The sequence below is a fragment of the Leptonychotes weddellii genome, chromosome 2, assembly GCF_054177405.1.
Source record: "Leptonychotes weddellii isolate Sample4059 chromosome 2, ASM5417740v2, whole genome shotgun sequence".
In the NCBI taxonomy this organism is placed as follows: domain Eukaryota; kingdom Metazoa; phylum Chordata; class Mammalia; order Carnivora; family Phocidae; genus Leptonychotes; species Leptonychotes weddellii.
This window is the reverse complement of record NC_138370.1, coordinates 71874834-71899953: the sequence shown is the minus strand read 5'-3', so window position 1 is coordinate 71899953 and position 25120 is coordinate 71874834. Positions and strand designations below refer to the sequence as shown.

Here is a 25120-nt window from a genome sequence, read left to right as displayed (position 1 = left end):
TTTTTTTAAAGATTTTTATTTATTTATTTGAGACAGAGAGAATGAGAGAGAGAGAGCACACGAGAGGGGGGAGGGTCAGAGGGAGAAGCAGGCTCCCTGCCGAGCAGGGAGCCCGATGCGGGACTCGATCCTGGGACTCCAGGATCATGACCTGAGCCGAAGGCAGTCGCTTAACCAACTGAGCCACCCAGGCGCCCCTCTTAGAAATATTTTATCATTTTAATCAACCTATCACTAAATGTATTTAGTGATATATTATCATATACCATCCATCTCTGCCTTCATATATTTTCTTCAGATAACCTTGCTAAACATTTCTATGCATCAATTTAGAAATTTCTAATGGAAATGTTGTTCTATAGGTCATTAAAAAAAATCCTCTGATCATGCTCTATGTTGTTCTGTTATGCTCTGTTATATGTAAATAAGATACACCAAAACCTGGCTGACTTCCCCATGGACATTATTCAATGTAATAACATGCTAAGCCGTATACTCTGTTTTTCATCTGTTTCTGTAGAAGCGAATGTCCTCAGAGTAGTGTCAGGAAACGCCACAACTCTATCTGAACACTTTTATATGCATGCATGAGATGATCACTGCTGCAAGTTCAAGTTCATTACAGCCTCATTTCAAGTTCCATCTGGGAATTAAACTTAAGAGACTGAAATGGGTTTTGTTATCCCTACTGTGCTGCTTAGGGAAGAGAACTCACGATGATAGGGAGAGCGACTGTCTCTGGGGCAGGAAACACAGAGTTTGGGATAGTTCACAACACACATACACACGGTAATCTAAAACTCAGATACTTCCACAGACAGGCCAGAGAGTCATTTTTTTTTTTCTTTCATTGAGAACTGACTTAATTGTGAGTGTCTGCTTGCCTGGATTAAGGATTTGCAACATTTATTTTAATATTTTCTGATTCATTACTAAAACTAGTGCTGTGATTATAAGAGGCTGGATAATCACGAAGGATTCCTAAATCATACTTAAATATATCCACAGTCAGATGATAACATCGTTGGGCACAAAGTATTTAGGAGATGGAGATAATACTATACCTAAGGGATGCCATCTTTATTATGTACTGTCTGTAAAACGAGAATAGATGAAGGTCTCTAAACCTGTGTTGCCTTATTTAGAACAATCCCGTTCTACTGAACTTGAATGGATATTTCAAAGTCAGCTAATTTTAACCGTAGTCATCAGCTAAAGATAGCCTACTAAGCATTTTATGACATAAGAGTGACCAAGTGTGTGTGCATGTGTGTGTGCATGAATCTATTCACTAGTGTGAACCTTCTAGATTTTTTATTTTGCCTCATTAATTCAAAAAATAGTTCTTGTGGACTTACTCTGTGTATTTATAATTGCAAGTCACAGGAACCATGGGGCTAATGATACTGCATTCATTTTCAATAGCACAGTGCATTAAAGTTGGTTTGATGGTTAAATAGACCACTGTTAATATTGACAATCACTGATTCCTAAGACAAACCTAAAAGGGGATTCAAATTCTGCAAACCTCTTTATCATACAGCAAGAAAAAGATGACTCTGAGGTAGAGATGGACTCCAGACTTTACATTCAGAAGAGGCCATGGTAAATACAACTGTAAACCCCACATTCGTAAAATAAAGCAGGTCTTTGTCAACTAGGAAAGTTATTTTCTATCCTTTCTCTAAATCTTATGTGTGTGTGTGTGTGTGTGTGTGTGTGTGTATGTTTTAAGGCTAGATGAGATAATACCCATTAAATTCTTTTAAAAGAGTACAAAAAGGGAATTACAGAGGTATCTGAGTTAACCAAAGGAACACATTATATTCTGGGTCATCAGGATTAGCAATAAAGTGGTCATTTCAAATCATAAGTGTTATAAATAGTATTTGTTCAAGGTTGTATAAATCTAATTTTCTTTTTTTTCAAGATTTATTTATTTTTTTTAGAGAGAGAAAGAGAAAGTGTGTGTGTGTGTGTGTGTGTGTGGTGGCGGGGGCGGGGGGGTGGGTTGGGGCAGAAGGAGAGGAGGAGACAGAGAGAAGCAGAGCCCAGAACCCCATGTGGGGCTTGATCTCACCACCCTGAGAACATGACCTGAGCAGAAATCAAGACTCCTACACTCAACTGACAGAGCCACCCAGGTGCCTCTAAATCTAATTTTCTACAAATATTTCTTTTTTATTCAGTTTCATTCTATGCGAAGTCATGTGAATCCTTTAACAACAACAACAAAAGCAATTAGTAGTTTATGAATAGTTTGAGTTGGAAATGCTTTCTTTTAAATGAGAGAGACTTAAACTATTAACAGTGCTACCTAAGTAAATTTGACTTACAAAAAAAAAAATCAGCCTACAGAAGATAAACTGTTAAATGGTATCTCCCTTTTCCAAAATGCTAGACTTTCAGAGACACCTTTGAATAGGAAATGAGATGCAATGGTTTATGGCACAGAGACTATATAAAAAGAACAAGATGCTGGGTACCTGTAAAAATTTAATCTAAGGAAGGAAGTGATAGGGAGATGGAGAAAGTCAGCCTCAAGGACTTTTGATTCCCAGAACGACCTATACTTCAGGTCCCAGAAAGAAGCTATTACTGGATGTTTTGGTCAGTAACAAAGTGCCAAAGATGACTGGAAGCCACTTAGTCCAAAGACACACAAACATCTTACAGGGAAATGAAGAGCCTCAAGTACTAAATTGGCAAATCTAAAACTGCAGAGGGTTGGTATCGTTAATATATTATGTCCGCGGTTGTAACAGGATACACTGATGAAGGCAGAAGTCCACTGTCCTCTAGCCTCCTCTGGAAATCTGAACAATACTAGTGACAAGAGGAAATTAAAGACACGAGTCAACTTTGTGCTGTATTTTGCAACTGAAATACCCTTTTTGTCCTATTCTGGTTACTTGGGAGCCCTAAAAGCTCTGTTCAGAAAATTTTCTCACCTCTCACTTGTCAACCACACGAATGATCGAGAGGTGAAAAATACTAATAAGTTTTTCTCTTAAAGTTTATTATGTTCTGTGATATCAGGGTACCCATATTCCAGACTGACAGGCAGCATGGAAATAACTAATTACAGATGGAAAACTATAAATACATCATCGCATAACAAACCCACAATTATGAAATACAGCACATTTCACAGGAACTTTTGTAATGATAAAAATATTGCATTTTATTATGAGGATGTTAAAAACCAGCCATAAGATCTTTCTATCTGCATTATTTTTATCTGTTTGCCTTATTCTAAAGTTACAGAAAATTGGGGTGCCTGGGTGACTTAGTTGGTTAAGCCTGGGACTCTTAATTTCAGGTCAGGTCATGATCTCAGAGTCCTGGGATGGAGCCCTTCTTCGGGCTCCCCACTTAGTGCGGAGTCTGCTTGTCTCTCTCCCTCTGCCCCTCCCCCTGCTCATGCTCTCTCTCTCTCTAAAATAAATAAATAAATCTTCAAAAAATGTAAAAAAAATAAAGTTACAGAAAATTTATCTAAGGTCAAATTCTTCATTGGCTGCCACTTACACAATCTTCATTATTCTTCCTTTCCAATATTGGCTAGTGATCAAAGGTGAGAACTAAAGCAAAGGTTCTTTCAAGTAACTGGCCACGTCTATCTATTTCCACTTAAGATTCAAAAAAAATAAAGTCTCAGTAGCTATTCCAGTAATAAAAGACAATTTGACACATGCAATCTCAGTGCTGGACTTGAAATTAAGAGGTCAGTGTTTACTGACATGAACATTAGCAAAGGCTCCTAAGCCAAACCAGAAATAAATTTGTCTGGGTATACAGATAATGGAAATTCTTCCCTAGCCACAGGCAAGAAAAAGGAAGGCATAAAATCTGGAACTGGTAATATTCCATTAACAATGCTTATATTATATCAAAATTTGCTTTCTTTTTCCCTTGTGCAGTGCTCTTTTTGCTTCCTAGTGAACATTTCTGGAATCCATGGTGCCAAAGATTTAATAGAAATTTAAAAATATATATATATTTTTTCAGTCCATTATTCCTCAAGATTCAGCTCCAATGCTCTAGGCAAAATGAGCATCAGAGGATCTTGGCCTCCTGTGAACACTTAGAGTACTTTCTGGATCTAACAGATGGCATTCACCACATGCAGCCCTGTATTTTCTTTATTTGTGTATGTCTTGTCTCTCCTATCAGACTGGAGTTATTTTAGGACAAAGAACATATTTTATGTACCTAATGTGCCTTATACTAAAGAATCATATTTATTTTTTTAAAGATTTTATTTATTTATTTGAGAGAGAGAATGAGAGAGAGCACATGAGAAGGGGGAGGGTCAGAGGGAGAAGCAGACCCCCTGCTGAGCAGGGAGCCCGATGCAGGACTCGATCCCGGGACTCCAGGATCATGACCTGAGCCGAAGGCAGTCGCCTAACCAACTGAGCCACCCAGGCGCCCAAGAATCATATTTAAAATACCATTTGAGTCAAGGTCCCTCAAGAGAGCCAAGCGTTGCTCTTTCTGACAATGTCCCTCACTTGGGCCATATCCATGCTAGTTACTCAAAAAATAAATGCATTTGATTAGAATTGATTGTGCCTTAACCTTAGTAAATATCAGAAGCTCATTAGCACAACAGAGATTTAGAGTAATAGTTATTTGTATACTGATTTGATATTTTTTTAAAAATGTTTTATTTATTTATTCATGAGAGTCAGAGAGAGAGAGAGAGAGAGAGAGGCAGAGGCAAAGGGAGAAGCAGGCTCCCTGCCTAGCAGGGAGCCCGATGCGGGACTCGATCCCAGGACCCTGGGATCATGACCTGAGCCGAAGGCAGACGCTTAACCATCTGAGCCACCCAGGCGCCCCCTGATTTGATATTTTAATCAGTTTATACTGACTTGCAAATTAGGACTAATTCTGATTTATGGCCTGACTCAAATAAAAAAATCCCTCGTTTTCACAAATGATGTTAAAATGAACATCACTATATCACTGGGCTATTATTTCTCAGATTGTGCCTTTTTTCTCTTTTTTTCCTTAGAGTATCTTTGAGGAAGCTATTTTAGATCCAATCTGTTCTTTGTTCCAACAGCATATAACAGAACAAAAGGCTAGATATTCTTTGGTTCAATATTATGTTTAAAGCACTGCAGAATTCATATACCACTCTTGCTTAACAATTATGATGAAATACTCAAGACAAGAAAGGTTTGAGATTTAAGAAAAATAAAATACAAACCCTAAAATGAAATTCTATTTTGCAGAAGCGTATTTTTCATATTGCTGAAACAGTTTAATCCCATACTAAAACCAGTAGGGAGGGCTCTTGGGCAGAATCAGTTTATGATTATCTGTTGCAAGATATCTGGTTCTAACACAGCTTTCCCTCAATCTAGGAATAAAGGGTGGAGGTTAATTTGGGTTGAGCAGTAATGGTGTTTATGAGTCTTGAGAGGAGGTCAACTAAAATTGACACTAATAGGAGAGATTAAGTTTTTGATTGCGTCAGGGATTTCTAGCCCAAATATACTGTCTTGCCTGCCTCAGTCTGATGAAACCAGTTACAAAGGGGGAAAGTGCAGGCTGGTTAGAATCTCCTACGAAACTGATGTGTTTGTAGAGGGATAAGGGCTCCTAACTGTGGATACTTATAAAAGTCACTTCTCTAGTTTTTCTTAAGGTCATTGCTTTCTCAGAGAGTATAACTTGATAAAGTGATCTACTTTTAATATTTATTGTCATTATATCCGAATCTTAGCCTCTAGCAAAACATGCTGAAATTTCTAGAGTAACCAATAGTTTCAAAGTCTCTTGTGGGTGGAATGTGTTCTTTCTCAATTTACCTGTCTTGTGATACCAACTTAAGGTCACCTTCTCTCTGCAGCCATAACAGTGCCCCACAGTCCCTGTGGGAATTAACTCCTCCCTTATCTAGGTTTCCCAAAGCAGTTTATATATAATATCATAAAAACTTAAGCCGTAATTATTTATTTGCATGTGATTCTCTCCCAATAGGCTTTGAGCTTCTTCAGGACCAGGAACACATCACGTTCATATGTCTTTCTTTCTTCTTTTCTTTCTTTCTTTCTTCCTTCCTTTCGCTCATTCTTTTTTTTTTTTTTTTTTTAGAAAGAGAGAGAGCGCACTCATGTGTGCAAGTGGGGTGGGGGAGAGTCAGAGAATGAGGGAAAGAGAGAATCCTAAGCAGGCTCCATGGAGCCTGACACGGGACTGGATCTCACGACCCTAAGATCATGACCTCAGCCTAAATCAAGAGTCGGAAGCTTAACCGACTGAGTCACCCAGGCGTCCCCATATACGTAATTTCAATATAAACCATGATTCTTGGTAAATAACATGCATTCAAAAATTGCTTCCCTCTTTGATGTAAGAGAATATTCAGAGCCATCTACTCCTTATGGTGAATGAAATATTTTTAAAGAAATACTTACTAGGAAAAAAAATTTTTTTTAAATAAAAAAATAATTATGGTCAACCAAGGTCAGCCTATGCAGTCCCCATGTTGCAGAAAGAAGAGCACAGTAGGTCATCATCATGCTGTAAATCTGCCTTCTGTGCTGGTAAGTAGACCTTTGAGGGAGAGATGGCTGCGCCCCAAAGATGACATAACGTAGAGTTACTCAGGGGTCTAATCTCTCCCTTCACTTTCCCATCCCTGTGCTTTGGGCCTTCAGGAGGAGAAAGCAGGTGCTGAGTTAAGTGCAACTGCTCACCAGCATCCTGTTCTCTTTGACATCATTGCACCGCTTGTTCATCAGGGAACCAAAGTGAAATTGAACCAAGTCCAAATGGTCTCTCTTGCCAATTTTCAAACTTGGTTAAGACTTTGTGGTCTGATTTAGTCTAAGAATCAGCCACAGATTGGTTCTAGAATCGCTACATGCTATGTACACATGACTAATTTCTGGTTCTGCACCTTCCATGATTTTCCAATATAGTTATTTTACCATGCCCAGAGAAAGTGCCCCATGGAACACCTTTTTAAAATATTTGTTTATTTACTTAGTTACAGGGCTCTTCAATTACCTATTAATTCGGTATCATAGGCTAAGAATATGTTCTATCATAAAACTGAGCCCCATTTCGGGCGCCTGGGTGGCTCAGTCGTTAAGTGTCTGCCTTCGGCTCAGGTCATGATCCCAGGGTCCTGGGATCGAGTCCCACATCGGGCTCCCTCCTCGGGGGGGAAGCCTGCTTCTCCCTCTCCCCCTCCCGCTGCTTGTGTTCCTGCTCTCGCTATCTCTGTCTCTGTCAAATAAATAAAATCTTTAAAAAAAAAAAAAAACTGAGCCCCATTTCTTAAAGCCAAGAACATTTTTAATGGGGCCATCATACTTATTTTCTTAGGGGCAAGGCTGTCAAGGATAAAAATATATACATTTATATTTCATTACAAAATATCAATCATCTCAGTAGAGCCAGGAGAAACCTTCCTAGACAGCAGTGTATATGACAAAGGACTACATGTTTTCACTTATTACACAGTGAGACAAAGTTCTAAGGGTCACACAATTTATGGACCCCGGAACAAAGAGATTAAACATAGATTAAGAGAGAGAGCCAAGGCTCTTAGAAGCACAGACGTGAAGATAGCCTGATTCTACCACTTCCTACTTGTGCAGACTTGAGCACGTCCTTTAATCTCTCTGTGGCTGTTTCCTCATTACAGGCTTAATCTATAGGGTTTAAAATAAGGTTTAAGGGAGTTCACGTTTGTAAAGTGCCTACAAAAATACAGTAAGCATTTTATAATGGAAGGGAAAAGAAGGAAAGAAGGAAGGGAGGGAGTAGGGAAATACAGACCTTTGTCTTATTTTACTTTGTGTTCTTCCTGTTACATGTAGAACATAAAATGCAATTTTGCATGTAATTATTTATAAATATAGGGCATTTAAAACAAAGAATGCTTTGAGAGATGGTGGCAATATCTTTCAAGGAGGGCAGGACGAGTTGTATCTACTTTGACATATAAGGGGATTGAAAGATTAAGCAGAACACAGCAACGATTTTCAAATCCTTGCAGGCTGACATAAGGAAGGAGATACTGATGTACTCTATGTTGATCCAAACAGATGAGTGGATTAACAACTGGAAGTTATTGGGTGACAGATGTCAGCTTAACATGAAGATAAGTTTTATAAAATGTATAGCCGTCCAACCACAAGATGGGTTGATACGCAAAGGAACAGACTCCCTGCTACTGGGCATGTGTAAGTAAAGGTTAGCTGACAATCTGTCAGAGAGGTTGTACATAGAATTCCTGCCTTGGTTGGCAGGGTCACTAGGTAATCTCTAAGGTCCTTTTCAAATACTGCAGTCTTAAAATACCACTAATATGAAAAGTTACAAGTGCACAGAAATGAAGTAGCTTGAAAACTGATTTTTTAGGAGAACAGCATGAAGGCTTGAAAGATAATATTTTATTCTGTACCTAAAGCTTGTGGCCCTTCGCCAACCCATGAAAATAATGAGCAAAGTCATCTGCTTGGCATATTTGGGGGAAGTTGATGTGTCAACTTCCAAGTATTCTTTTTTTCTTAATTTGTCTCATTTTAATGAGATACACGCTGTTAGATATATTTTTACTTCATATTACATTTTTTTTACTTAATATTAAATTTACTGGCCCAAATAGGAGTATAAGAATAAGCACATCTCTCATAAGTCATAATGATTGGATTATCTGAATGGAGGTGCACTTTACGAACAAGATCAAATTAGGTCTAAGCAAAATGAACATAAAAATAAATTATGTATATGTTACAGTACTTATATTTTTGTATATATATGTTATGTATATGTTTATATACATATATCTATACACACAGATATATATGTATATATATATATAACAACGATCTATAGTTAGGCTTTCACAGTAAGTCAAAGAGTAACATTAAAAAGATTCATTGCAATTCACTTTTCCATTTCAGTTACTTTATTTGGATCATAAGTCCTGCAAGGCTGCAAAATTCATTTTGTGAAAAAAAAGAAAAAGTGGCTTTAGACTATTCTCTGAAGTGGTTTTACACTATTTCCTCAAACACAGAGATCTAACCTTGCTCTTATAATTCTGTATAAAGTCTTGCTGTTGCTCTGAGAAGCATATCTTCTCCCAGTTCAGACCCAAGGAGGGAATACCCTGTCATTCTCCAGCATGTCTGCTCTTACCCACCACCACAGCAGATGCCAGGTACAGAATTTTCCTTTGAAAATCCTCCCACAAAACTTAGCTAAAGGGCTAGTATCAACTTAAGAACAATATCCAGATTAAAAGATAATTATTTTATTAGGCATATATTCATTAACATAAAACACTGTGAAGCATTGGGCCAGAAGATATCTCGTTTCCCTTCCAACAGTGATTCAACAGGAAAAGCATATTTATAGACCTCTATTATGACAGAAATGAAAAAAAAAATCAGTGTTAATCACACATTCAGATTTTTCAATAAAATATTTATCTTATGTCAAAATACTATATTTTGCCTTTAGCTATCTTGGCGTCAATGGAGATGTAAGGCCACGTGATAATGGTGCAAGAAGTTTCTTTACATGTGAATAACACCACTGCTTCAACAGTTGCTCATTATTTATTTATTTATTTGCAGAGACATGGCAAGAATATCAGATCACCTAGCATTTTCCTTCAAGGAGAAATAAACATCTATGGGGAGTGCACACTACCTTCCTCGTGGCAAGTTTCTCTTTTAGCTGCTGGGGAAAATATCAGTCTAGATGATGTGCAGAAGCAGAAGGCTTGTCTCTGTAAGGGGGAGAGAGCACTGTCTGCCTGGAAGACCCTCCCCCCATCCACCCTGGCCAAGGGGGCCCAGCCATGAGAAACAGGAAGAATTTCATAGAAATGAAAGTTGATGCATGCCCTTACCTCATCAAACTCCATATAAATGAGAAAACTTATTCCCTCCTACCCTCCACACACATGGTTTCAGATTCTTTCAAGATTCTTTCAGTTTTCTTTTTTCTCAGTGTGATCAAATTAGTTAAACCAAAATTTTGCTCACATTACGAACCAAACTCCAGGAGGAAATTAGCAGAGTTTAGCAAGATATTGGCAACATGTACTAATACCATTTTGACATTTAGCTCAAGAGAAGGATATTCAAAAGGCAGTTGCTAACTTTCAAATTAAAGTTAAAAATTTTTAAATACACATAAATTGATTTTTTAATTAGCACCTATATGCCAACATCCCCAAATTCTGAAGGCTTTTAAAAATACTTAATATTCTTTTCATTCCCAGCAGCCACACCAAGAGAGTACATCCTTCTTTTGTTCTTCAAGGGGTGTGGGCAAAGGTGGAAAATAAACATCCACACATTTATGTTAAAATTATATAAAGCAGACTGCAAAGAAACATGACTTTTCTTTTACTTGGCAGAAGTAGAAATGGAAAACAATTTCTATTTTCCATTACGGTCTGAAACCATAACCTCAGTAATGTAAAGTTTAAATTTATAAAAGAACTTTAAGGATTGCATTTGGGGGGATTATAACTGACTACATGAATATCAAACTGTATTACTTGCTAAAAATAGATTTATTTAATCCCCAAATAAAGCATCATTATTTAGAATTAATTTTCAATTATGTACAGTCTCTCCTGTCTGTTCAGGAACCACACAATTCACTAGGGACCTTCAACTTATTAACGTGCACAATAAAATTGTATTTATGAAGTCAAACCACTGAGGAAAAAAAGATTAAACTCAGCAAAGGTTTGCCAGAGTCTGGGCTTTCCAGAGGCTGCCAACCACGCATTTCTCACGTGGTCAAGCTGGACCCATGGCGGCACCGCAGAGCTTCCTCTGTTGCCTCTGATTTTATGACCATGTACTATTTAATCATATGTACCTTGCATGTAGGCACGTGAGGTTTTGTTATCTTATTGGAAAAATGGTTTTTCTTTTTCTTTTCTTTTTTTTTTGCGACTAGAGATGGTGGAGTTTTCAATACATGTATCTATTTGAAGAGCAGCTGCTATAAGATCAGTTTGTTCTCATGAAGAGGAAGGCATTTGCTTATTCTTTTCTGGCAAAAATTATATCTCTTGACAGCTCTAATATGCCATTTTCTCAATTCTGTTCCAGTCTTTCCAAGAAAAAAAAAATACCACAAAATCAAATAAAACTGTGTTATAAACACTCCATCTCTGAATTCATGTTATAAAATTAAATTATGGAACAGAAACTGAACAAAGGATGATATCTATTGTATTCCTATTTTCCAGAGCAAAAGAGCAGTCAAGGTGATTTGCAAACTCTGAAGCATATAAAAATATAATGCTATTATTTTCTCAAATAGTTGAGAGGACAGATATCACTTTGAAAACACATAAATTCAGATGTAAGAGACTAAATTTTTTTTTTTTTGCAGTTTGAAAAACCTGTAAATCAGTATTATTCAACTTGATTTGACAAGTGCTAAGTATAGATTTAGAAGTCTTCAGCTTAGGATAGAGGGGATGCTTTATGTGGTTTTATTCTTAGGTATTTAAATCCTGCCTTGTTTTAAAAAGAATTTAAGGCAGTTTAAATGGATACATAAAATTCAGTAAGATATCAAGAATGAAAAGTGGGGAAGAAACAGTAAATGCAAGGGTTATATCATAAAAAGAAATTAGGAATGAGGCCACTATATTTTTTTTTAAAGGCCCATTAAGAATGCTATCTATTTCTAGTAGATGGATCACAGAATTGGCTGTGAGCTTTTTAGGAGCCTCTACAAAAGGGAAATCATGAAATTAAAACTCACATGCACACACAATCACATCCAGCTACCCCATTCCCATATACAAATGTACACACGTACTCGAGTTGTTCTGGAGAATCATAAACAAACCTAATATTAATGCTGTAGAAAGGAATGCAAAGACTATCACAGAGAGGGAACTTTACAAGGTAATGAAAAATACCTGCAACATAGATGACCTTTGAAAATAGTATGCTAAGTAAAAGAAGTCATTCACAAAAGACCACATATTCTATGATTCTATTCATGTGAAATGTCCAGAATAGGCAAAAGTGAAGAACATTTTCTAAAATTATATTGTGATGATGATTGTACAACTTTGTGAATATACTAAAATCTATTGAATTGTACAATTTTAATGTATGAATTTTTTCTTTTTAAACTTCAGATAAACAAGAAGTTAGTTTTTGATATAAATATATCTCATATATTTCATGGGATATTTTCTTTTTTTTTTTTTAATTGAAATATGGTTGAAACACAATGTTACCTGTTTCAGGTGTATAATGTAGTGGTTTGACAACTCTCTACGTTATGCTGTTCTCACCACCAGCGTAGCTACCCTCTGTCACCATACCACACTATTACAATATCATTGACTAGATTCCCTATGCTGTATCTTTTATCCCCTGAGTAATTGATTCTATACCTCTAACTCCCCTTCACCCTTAAATGGATGAATTTTATGGCATGGCATGGTATGGTATGGCATGGTAGGTGTATGTGAATTTTATCTCAGCAAAACTGTTAAAAATGTAATACCATCCTTACACTAGACCAGAGGTTATGAAACCTAAGTATGCACCACAGTCACCTGGAGAGTTTGTTAAAGCACTGATTGCTGGGCCCCACTCCTAGAGTTTCTGATTCAGTAGGACTGGGGTGAGGCCTGAGAGTCTGGATTTACAAGTTCTTGGGGGATGCTGATGCTGCTGGCCTGGGAACCACTCTTCGAGAATCAGTGCATAGACAATATGAATAATTGCAAGGGCTGTTTCTTTTACTTTCTTCAGTGTAGTTTGAGGAGTCACACCAATGCACAGTTTAGTACAGACAGTTTGATGAGACACCATTATGACAAAGAAGGTGGTGGCAATAAGCATAGTACCAGTAACAATAGCCATATCAGTAACAACTGTAGCAGCATTTACTTTTTACTGATCGTTACTATGTAACTATGTTAGTATGTACTCTGTTATGTGCTTTGATGATCATTATTTAATTTAATCCTCACAATAGCCTTATGAGGTGAAGATGCTGGGGACATCAACACTGCAATAGTTAAACTTTATCAAGCACTTACTTGATATTCCTGTTACCAATTTCTTCATATACACTGTTTCTCTTTACACATAAAAGAACCCAAAGGCTCCTAGAATTTTCTTCTCACTGCAAGAAGTGGAGAACCAGGCCAACTATCCCCAAAGTCCTTCCTTTTAACCACTGACCTACACTCACTACTCTTCTCCAAGCTGGCTTAATTCTTAGATTTTAGAGGATCAAAGCAACGACTCCACCAAAACAATGCTGTGATACTTGAGAAATACCACATGTGATTTTTTTTTTTACTATAATAAACTACTAATTTTCCAAATGATATGCTTTATAAATTACACTCTTGATCCCTGTAATGATGTCATTCACACTCATATGAATCCTGATAGACTCAATGAATGGGAGAGAATGGGGTGTAATTGCGCATATTACATTTTTGCTCATAGGACTTGAGACCATTATCCTCGGGCATAAATGCATTACGATGGACATTTGAACTTTTCTGTCATCTGGGTGATCTTCCTGTCAGGAGAAAAGTTTACAGTATTTTGACTGCTCTTCCATAAACTTATTGACTCTCAATTTAGTTTTTTATTAGACAGTGGCCAATGAAGACTTTCAGTTTGTTCTCCTGGGCTAAAGACTGGAGCATTATAAGAAAAATTCAGGTCAGAAGGAGGGTTGAAACCTTTCTATGACAGTGTTTACCCAAGTAGACTAAACACTCTGATGAAGGCAAATTTTTACACAGTACACTGATGATACATTGATTCTAACAGTTTTTGATTTATTCTTCTGGGTTTTAGGACAAATATAACAGGCACATCAAGTCCATGAATTCATGAATATCATTGCTTAGGACAAGGCTGAAGGTAATGATTGTTCAAGAAACACTTGTGGAAAAAAATTATTAGGTGGTTTAATGAATGATTGAGATTTGGGAAGCATCATAATATGGGAACTAAATGCCCTAACAAATTTGCCAACTTTAAAAGCAAGCTAGGTCTGAGATAGAACTGTGATATTTGTTTCATATCCACGTGTTTAATTCTGAGTTGTTTCTCTCTTTGAAGGGGGTGTTCGGGTTCAGCAATATGTGGCTACACCCACTCACTTCCTCACTTCCTCTACTCTTGCATCTCAACTTTTCAGGAGCAGAAACAGACTTTCTAGATTTTGGCATGTCTGAATGATGTGGTTTCCACATATCACTTAGGCCTGGACCACCTGCATCTCTGGCTTTTTAAAAGAAAACAAGCCCTTTCTAGGACTAGTTCCTGCTACACCTCATTTTCCAAGTGCAAAAGCATCAGTCGCCTCCCTTATTGACCCTGTGTGTGTACACGTGTCTCAGCTGGAAGTCCCCGTCCCTTGTCTAAAATGAACCACTACAATGTCTCCTATCATGTCACAGGCTCCTGTCAAAACACTCCATTTCTCTGTCTAAACCCAAGAGACCCTTCTGGCCTACTCCACTGTGCTTTTATTTTTTGGAAAAACAAAACAAATAACAATATTTTTAAAAACTATCACTCCTGAAGGTCTCTTATCTAGAACTTGACTTAAACAATAAATCAGCAGTTCATATATGCTAGAACCCTTTCATAACTGGCATTATATGCAAACCTCCAATATATGAAACATATAATAAAGATGAGATGCTAGAAGTGGAAACATAGATGGCCAATCAATGTTTAGAAAGATATTCAACATCACTTATCATCAGGAAAATACAAATTAAATCAAGATATCACTTTCTACCCATCAGATCAGTAAAAACCTATCCAGTGCACATATTTGGGCATGTGGAAAATAGGAACACAGGTGCATGGGTTGAGGGACATAAATAGTATAGCTATTTTGAAGAGCAATCTGGTAACATCTAGTAGAAGTGAAAAATAAATATCTTACCACCCATTTCACTTTTATGTTTATTATACTGGAGAAATTCTCATACTTGTATTCATGGATACACTCATGAGTACGGCTACTGCACTGTTGTTTGTAATAGCAAAATATCAGAGACAACCTAAAATTCAATAGGGGAATAGATAAATTATGGTCTATTCATATGAGGGAATACTATGTTAAAGGAGAGGACTAGCCACACAGGGGCAATAAGGGAGGTGATTGATGCTTTTGCACTTGGAAAATGAGGTGTGGCAGGAACTAGTCCTAGAAAGGGCTTGTTTTCCTTTAAAAAGCCAGAGATGCAGGTGGTCCAGGCTAAGTGATAAGTGGAAACCACATCATTCAGATGTGCCAAAATCTAGAAAGTCTGTTTCTGCTCCTGAAAAGTTGAGATGCAAGAGTAGAGGAAGTGAGGAAGTGAGTGGGTGTAGCCACATATTGCTGAACCTGAACACCCCCTTCAAAGAGAGAAACAACTCAGAATGTAGATCTTTAAAAAAAAATAAACAAACCTGATACCTGCTGAAGACAATGAGTTGTTGGATGTGCCACACATGATGGTTTACGTAAATACAAACACTCAACAAATGTGATGAATTCATAAACAGTACCCTTACCTCACCCACTTAGATATTTCTAGTCAAGAACTCCTAACTCCTCCTTGCTGCTTCCCCAAATCATATTCATCTTCAAGATACAGCTCAAATCCTACCTTCCCCAGGAGCACCCCTGCCCACAGTGATTTCTTTTCCCTTCTGATCCACTCCAGTAACAGAAGTTTTAGGCATGTGGACTCCTCTATCTCATACTATCCCCATGGGAATTAACAGAGGTTCCTCCTATAGAATGTAATGTTTAATGTAATTCTTAGTGCATAGCAAGAACTCATTGATTACTAGCTCTTGTTCTTATTACAAATGCATATTTCCCCTTTGCTTAGCATGGTACTCTGCTGTAGAAGATATTCAATAAATGTTAACTTTTGACTCTGAATATGGTGATGACATACTTACGTTACTGATATATTTGCCCGGGCCATCTCCTGAGGTGGGGTTCTTGGCTTGTTATTTACTGGATATTCTAAATCACTAGTGAAGTCTGTGGGCATTTGAGGTCGGACACGCGCAAGTTCTACTCCCTGAATGCTGAGGCGCTGCTGTCCGGGACGGCATATGGTCACTAACCCTTTGTTCCAGGCTTGGCTGCTCCTAGATTTCTCCTGATACCATTGGCAGGGTTCTCGCAAGATTTCCAAACCATCTAGCCCACAGTCATGGAGAGAGAGTTTAAGCCTTTTAGAAACCAAGTATTACTCTTGGAGCTTTTCTTCTAAGACCTTAAAGACCAGGGAAACTTAATTCCAGGAGTATCAGAGGAAGCATGGAGGAGAAACCTGGGCTAAGGAAGAATAGGCAGGGCAGGTGGTGATGTGGAGAACATGGGGAGCAAGCAGACCACCTGATACCACTGGGCACAGAGACTTTCACTTAGTGATCTCATTTAAGACAACCACCACAGCACAGAGAGATTGTTACCCCTACGTTACAGATGAGGAAACTGAGGCCTGGAGATTAATTTGTCCAAAGATGTACAGACAATGAGTGTTGGAATAAGGACTCTACCGTAGATCTTCTTGACTTTAAAAAACTCATGTTTGTGGCAGAAGTTAAATCCACTTCAATTAAATTCATTTATATTTGTTTCCATTAAACAAAATTTAAAAAACCTCTATTCCATATGCTTATAATTCTAGGCCATCAGGTAATAATTTCAAGAATTGAAAGAAGTGACTTACTTGAAAAACAAACTGAGGGTTCTAGAGGGGAGGGGGGTGGGGGGACGGGTTAGCCCGGTGATGGGTATTAAAGAGGGCACGTATTGAATGGAGCACTGGGTGTTATATGCAAACAACGAATCATGGAACACTACATCAAAAACTAATGATGTCATGTATGGTGACTAACATAACATAAAAAAAAAAAGAAGTGACTTATTTGGGAAGATGTGTGCAAAGCTGGTAGGTGCTCGGGATGACAAGCACAGGGTCCCATGGCACTAGTAGTAGAAAACAAATACTCTACACAACACAAATTAGGAAGAAGAAATAGACCTAAAAATCATGACTTTTTTAGAATCAAAACAATACGACATGCAATAAACGTATAAAGAAGATTACCTAAAATCAGCACATACGTTTTGTTCAGGAAGTTTACCTTACGGTAAACTGAAGCAAAAACATCCTAATGGGGTCAGTGTTCACATAACTATTAGCAACCCTACGATGACGGTGACTCCATCTGGGCTTATTGCTGTTATTCGTCACAGATACAGACTGAAGGAATGCAGCAAATACACTACTGAAGTTCTCCAGGGAAGAGAGAACACTTGGTGCTAATGGGAAAACTACTCCCGCTTACGCTGCTCTACACAAAGACAGCCCTTTCGGGCAGTCAGGACATAACTGAAAGCTTCAATTACCTCTGCCTACAATGCTTATTATTCACTTTAATATTTGAAATATCAGAGAATATGAAATAATAGCAGCTTTTCTCTGACTCATATAATCCAACAGAAGTAAAGGAAAAGAAGATGAAGTGAAAACAAGACCAAGAAAAGAAGTTTTCTATTTTAACACCAATGAACTACATGACTCAAAAGTAAAACCCACAAAGAAGTAAGCTAGAAATAAAACCTTTACTGACAGACATCAATCGGTTAAGGGGCACTTATTTATAAAGCAGAACATTTCATCAGTTAGGAAATAAAAACAAATTTCAGGTGCAACATGTTGAGAATATGCCATTCAACAACATAAAACTCAACAAGCCTGATAAGCCTTTCAGTCTTTCTCTTATGAATTCAATATTTACTAAAATAGAGTGATGAAAACCTTGTATCTAAAGGATGACAAATAGGTTGTATGCTGAAATGAACCCTGATTAATCTTACTAATGGCGTATCAACTATCTTAATTTTAAGGAGCCATTATAGAATGACAGATTGCAGAGTAATGTAGCATAAGGACAATAAAAGGTACAGACAACTGTACCTTTATGGTGTGACAGTGTTACACTGTAGACACACATAATCCTGGGGTTCCTGTTAAAGGAAATAGGAGGGCAGTGGCATTTTCATTTTCATATACTTTTTAGTGGCTCTTAAATTTCCCAGCACAATCACTTTTGATAAAGCATGACATTTTATAATCCAGTCAAATTTTGTATTTTAAAATCCACTCCTAATTGCCTATTAATGAAATACAAGCTTAAAAGTCCTTACTAAAAATGCTTCCCATAAATGCACTGGGACCAAATGGCTCTTAGCATCAATGGAGATTCCATAACCAAAAACTGAGAGCTAATACTGCATTATCCCTTTCTTTGAAAAACAATCTGCCAATTACGCTGCCACCATTTTTGTAAATTTCCACTAAAGAGGATTCAAGGGAGAATTTGTCAATACATGTACACTTCAAAGCTCAAGGAAAGGATAGATATACCAGGTTTATAGTCTTACCACAAAGCCATTAAAATAAGTTACTGAAGGGTGGCAGGTTTAAATGAGGTCTACTTCATTCAAGTGATTCGCTGCCTGGTCTCCATCCCAGAAGCTGGTTTGGGGAGGGACTCCTGCCATTTAGCCCCCAAGTCCCCCGGGGTTTCTAAGGAGGGTTGAGAATCATTGTTTTGGTCTTGCAGTGTAGGCAACTACCAAGAGTTCCTTACAGAGCCAGGTCTTTCCAGTTACTCTGCTAACTCGGCTCATTTGAATGGGCCCTTCTGCTACTTCAGTCAAGCAGACTGTAACCAGAGGCACGCATCAGGAATGTGCGCCTGTGGGTAATATTGGCTATGCAGGAAAAGAGAATGACATTTTTGAAAATAGTACAAAGGGTGGATTCAGACAATGAGTTAAGATAGGTTTTTTGTGGCCTGTTTGTTTTTGAATCGATATCATAATGTCTCCAAAAGCTTTCAATTTCATCTTCTGGAACTTTTGTTGATAAATATGTCACAACTGAGTAATAATTTCACGTTTAATTCTAAATGCCTATGTATGCACAAAACTCCTAATATAGATGACCTGAACATTTTAGAAACCTGTGTTATTCATTCCTTCATCTACCCATTCATTGAGTATTTATCGAGAACCTACTATCACTAGGCATGTACTGGGAAGATTGCAATGGACAAAGGAGAACCAAAATACCTGCTCTCATGGAGCTTATTCTGCTGAGGGAGTTTCTGACCAAGCAGCAAAATGAAGCTTTGCTTATTTCTCTTTATCTATTACATTTCATTTATCCAGAAATAATCTGAAACTTACAGAGAGAAGCACAATGCAATAGAAAAATTTAATATAGATAAGGAAAAGTAAAACCCAAAAAACAGCAATGATATTATAACCTTGGTGAACTTTAAAAAAATCCAGAGCAAATAGCCTGAAAGGTGGTTAGAATAACTCAGTGGTAAAATAAACTGCAACTGATGTTAAATAAAGTGAAAAACCAGTATTTTCAAAAGCATAAAAATCAAAGTCCTTTAAAACACTGATTTTTTAAAATCTAAGGTTGTGTCCCAGAATATCAGTAAAGTTCTCAAAAAATTTAGATCCCTGGATCTACCTCAGATCTTCCCAATTATAAATCATATGGGATCCAAAGATAGATAGTTTTAAAAAGCCCCAGAAGCAGTCTGAGGCGCCTTTTAAAGCCACTGTCTGAGGGTGGGATTTCCTAGATGGCAGACCGAGGAGTTCTACAAATCCTCTTTCTCCCAAAACACGATGAGAAGGGAAAATACAGTCAAATCAACCATTTCAGGACCTTGGTAATCAACGGAAATCAAGCAACAAGCTGAGGACTGTTGCTTCTTGGAAAACTACCCACAGTGGGGAAGCGGAGGGGAAGTGTGTGGTCTTCCTGCCCCTCTCAGCTCAAGCTCTACTCTGGTGGGCGGGCGGTGCACCGGACTGCACTGAATGCGGACAGCGGAAAATGCCACTCCCAGGCATTGTCCAAAAACAGCAGTGCTCTTGCAGGCAAGCGGATGCTGACAGTCAACCTCTTAGCTAGCCTGAGACAGCAGTCCTACTGGGGCCACTCCCAGATGACTATCTGTTCATCTAACCAGAGATCCTAAAAATGAGAGAGCCATGGAGGGTTTTGATAAACTTTCACACATCCTGGCCAACTAGGAGGACCTAACAGGTCTGGTGGAAATAAAAGGCAGAGCAGGTTTGAAAACTCCTGAACTCTGAATATGTTCACAATCCACAATCCACATCAAAAGAGGTTGGAAGCTTTATTGGATTGAGTTGTTGCAGTGCAACCTCTGGCTTACCATTAACCACTGAACTACAGACACCGAAGGACAACCCCAGGAAACAAGGCTTAGACATAAAAGTAAGAACTAAATTGCTATCTCGAATATAACTGAAAACATAATTAAAAAAAAAAAAAGACAAAATTGTTACATGGTTGTGAAAAACGGAAGGCAGCAGAATGAATTCCTATGTGGACTGTTCTTCATTTATTCAATCCCTATTTATATTTGTTTTACTCTGGACCAGACACTGTGCTCAATGCCCCAGTACAATGGCAGACATAATAGATAAGGCTGAAATTAAATAGTTCATATTCTAGAACTAGGGTCTGCTCTTCAAGGTCTCAGGATTTGGGGCAGATTTCTCTAGTCTTACACACAGTCTCGAATTCCTAAAAGCACATGGTCTTTAATGATTTATATGACTTATATAATACACTTGACCTTTGAACAACACAAGGGTTAGGAGCAACAAACCCTTGCACAGTGGAAAATCCATGTATAATACTTGAGTCCCCTAAAATTTAACTAGTAATAGCCTACTGTTGACAGAAAGCCTTACTGATAACATAAACAGTTGATTAACATATCTTTTGTATTTTATATGTATTATATACTGTATTCTTACAATAAAGTAAGCTAGGAAAAAGAAAATGTTATAAGGAAAATCATAAGATAAAATACATTTACTGTACTGTGTTTATTAAAAAAAAATCCACATGTAAGTAGACCCATGCAGTTCAAACTTGTGTTGGTCAAGGGTCAACTGTATTTTAAGTAACAGATTTGAGGGAGTCAAATATATTACCAAATAATTTTAAGTGATAGTATTTTGTTTCATTTGGTACAAAGAAAATAACATTAAAATATAACAAGGGCATCTATGTTCCAGAGCTGGCTCTAACACTTTCTGTCTCAATAGTCTTTGCCAAAACATTCTAGAGCTCAGTTTCATTATTTATAAAGTAAAGCAGATTTGACTAGATTTCTAGACTGACTCTTTGATCTCAAATCTATGACTCAAATTCCAAGGGCATACAATAATACAATAATACACAGTAATATAAAAATACTTACAAGAAACCTACCCAGGCCTACTTTAATGAATACAATCCATCCATAATTAGCACAGCATTTGTAAACACATGCACACTTTAAGGTGGAATTTAAAGAACTATTCTCTTGAATAGATAAAGCATTGCATTTGAAACCTTATTTATAAGAATTGGCAGTAGACTTTATTTTAATATATAGTATTAGAGTCAAAACTTGTCATAATATATTCACAAAGATTATAGGGATCATAGTGATTAGATTTTACTGTACCTGAGATCAGAATGTTAACATCATGACTCTCGATATTTATTTTTTATTTACTTAACAAATATTACACAGTAATCACTGTGTAATCACTTTACACATATCAATTCATTTAATCCTCAAGACACTCCTCCGAAGACCTACTATTATTATCACATCTGTTTTACAGATAAAGGAAACTGAGGCATCAAGAGGTTGACTAACTTGCCTAAGGCGCTAGGTAGGAGGCAGTAAAACATTAAACTCGCTCATGGCTGGGGCGCCTGGGTGGCTCAGTCGGTTAAGCATCTGCCTCTGGCTCAGGTCATGATCCCAGAGTCCTGGGATCCAGCCCTGCATCAGGCTCCCGGCTCAGCGGGGACTCTGCTTCTCCCTCTCTCTGCACCCCATTGTTCTCTCTCTCTCTCTCAAATAAATAAATAAAAGCTTTAAAAAAAACAAAACAAAATCCCTTGCCAATGGCTAGTAAGTGGCACATAGGCTGCATTAAAACTCAGGTCAGCTGGCTCCCAAACCCCATTCTTTCACTTACTATATATTGCCAGAACTCATAAACCAATAGGCTTGTACTGTAATACAGAATATCCAAAGAAGGAAACTATGGCAGTTATTAAAGGAAAGGACATATATTATTTCCCTTAAACATATGCACACACACACGCGTGCGCCCTCACAGACTCACACAGCTCTCGTGCATTCACAAAACCAAATGATAAATTTGACAGATTTGAAATTTATAAAAAAATATGTATATAAATATAAATATATATAGATCCCCCAGAGAAGTGGTGGTATAGAAGTTAAGATCTTCAGTGTTTTTAGATTAAAATTGTTAGACCTTATATTTTTTAACAATCCAAAAATGAACCCTATACATGTTATGTCGTGAGCAAGTACATTACATATATAATGTCGATTCTATACAAACTTTATGCAATACCACACTACCTAGCTTTATATTTTAACATGTATATGATACACCTTTTATTTACCAATTTGAAAGAATCATCTTTCTAATTTAAGGGTCCTCTTTTATCTCTGCCTTAAATAAACAACAATTGCATCTTCCAGATAATTCGTGTTTGTTGAATCATTATAGTCCTCTGGTGTGTATCTGGCCTATAATATCATGTGTTTCTCTTCTCCCCACCTAGTACCCTTGCTCTAACCACAGTGATATTTGTATTCTTTTTCTGCACTTTAGAAGATTTCAGCTTCAGTTTCTGAATTCTTCCCATTAGTGCTGAGAGATTATTTTTAAAAGAAGTTTTTTTATAACAACCAAGTGCATTTTATATGGCTGGGATGTTCATGTCAGGCCGTGAAGACATCCTCATACATTTATCAAGAAATCATAATAGAACTCCACTGAACAATGAAAATGCCAAGAGACATGAAATGGGGAAACAGAGAGGGCTCCAGAAATCTCTCATGTAGCAGGGAAAGCATGCAGGCACAGGGCATGCGCAGGCAAATGTCCACAGCCCCACTGAGAGACTGCAGCCGTTAAAAAAAAAAGGGGGGGGTAGCTAATGATATGCCAGATAAGAAGCTGTCCTCTCTAGAGCATCACAGGACATTCCTTTCTGGAAATACAAGAGTCTGTCCCATGCTATCTGGTGTGCTTCTGAGTCGGTCTTTGCAGCAAAAAGACAATTACGTTTAACTTTTTAATTAACATGTGTCCTTCCTGACAGACACTGTGAATGAGACACTTTTTCCTCCCCATTATGGCTTAGACTTTAGATTTAATTACTGTGGAAATGAATCAAGAAACATGACTTCAGGCATAGCATTCTAAATGTCGGCAGAGGAACAATATTAATTCTCTATTCTAAAGTATCTGTGTCATCCCACCTTTATGATGAGTGATGTGAAAATAATTTTAGGAAGGAGGTGACCAACCCGGAGACCCTACAAGACATTGGGAGGATCACCTATCAGTTGCGGTCAGGAGAGATTTTCTTTGGATAACAACAGAGTTTTATTTTGCACATTTTCATAATTACTAATATATAAAGAAATTGTTCTTCAAGTTATATATGAAAGGACCAGAGCCCTTTAAAACTTAGATCTAAATGAGTTCATAAGCTATTATCAAAATCCAGCCACGTTCTCTTTTATTGCCTCAAATGAGTAGGGGAAATGCTTAATATTATTTTATCTTTCATGCCATGAGCTATGAGCCATGGAAATGCAATGAAGTCACTATTCAGTCTGCCAGTAAAATATATATTTGGAAAACAAAAGCCCCCAAACTTTAAAATGGCCTTAAAAGAAAGAAAGTTGCACACATGCAGGCTACCTTCTCATACAATCCAGGGCTCGGATAAAGAAGTCCTTGTGTAGCTGGTGCTCATCTCTCAGGATCGAGCACTGTTCCAGAGTCACCGACATCGATGTCCTGTCCTTGGCACTTTTGCAACAGGTGAAACGAATGCCATTGAGTTTGCGACAAATCTGCAACACAGACATACAAACAGCTCATTGCCCATCTGTAGATGACTCTAAAGTGTCGGACTCATCTATAAACACTTTTTATCTAAACACGCCAAATTTATGGGAATTTATGATAGTCAATTGGTTCAACCTGCCCTAGCGAATGAAACACATTATCTTTTCATTTCAAAAGCTAGGGGAACAGATTGAATTTATTTAGTTCTTTGTGTGTGACGTGTGAGGTGTGGGGCTGTTGAAGCCATATGAGATGGTCACTGCCCTGAAAGGGGGCCTGAGCCGTAGCGGATGACAGTAATAATCACTGCTTAGGAGCAACACCTTAATTGTGAAGGGAAAATGAAACTAGATTTCCTGGATCAGACACTTGGTTTGAATGCTAAGTAGCTAACATCTTCTTACTTTACATTTAAGAAACCTTTGCGAGTTTTGGCTTTAGTTTTTTTTTTTTTTTTTTTAAGATTTTTATTTATTTATTTGACAGAGAGAGATAGTGAGAGCAGGAACACAAGCAGGGGGAGTGGGAGAGGGAGAAGCAGGCTTCCTGCCGAGCAGGGAGCCCGATGTGGGACTCGATCCCAGGACCCTGGGATCATGACCTGAGCCGAAGGCAGACGCTTAACGACTGAGCCACCCAGGCGCCCGAGTTTTGGCTTTAGGTTATGAGATTTCAAACATCTACGTGGTGCCATGAAGCAGATAAGTGAACCACTAGCCACTCATCAATGCAACTGGTAAAAATAAGGACACCAAAGAGTTGCTGTTAAGTGCACATCTACTGTACCAGGTATAATGCTAATAAATTTCATATAGATTTGCTCTTTCAATTATTTTTTAAAATAATTTATTGTACTTATTTATTTATTGAGAGAGAGAGAGCGCACGCATACACACATGATGGGGGGAGGGGCAAAGGGACGGAGAGAGAGAGTCCCAAGCAGATTCTGAGCTAAGCACAGAGCCTGACACGGGGCTTGATCCCACAACCCTGAGATCATGACCTGAGCCGAAATCAAGAGTTGGATGCTCAAACGACTGACTCCCTCAGGTGCCCCTAG

General features: G+C 37.8%; 1 protein-coding gene across 1 annotated transcript in view; it reads right to left on the bottom strand.

Annotated features, from left to right (window-relative positions):
* The window catches only part of INPP4B (inositol polyphosphate-4-phosphatase type II B), a 631805-nt gene that overhangs the window by 23959 nt on the left and 582726 nt on the right, over positions 1–25120 (bottom strand). Inside the window, exon 24 of the mRNA XM_081813115.1 lies at positions 23911–24065. Coding sequence (XP_081669241.1) covers positions 23911–24065 — 155 coding nt within the window. The remainder of the gene's footprint in view (positions 1–23910; positions 24066–25120) is intronic.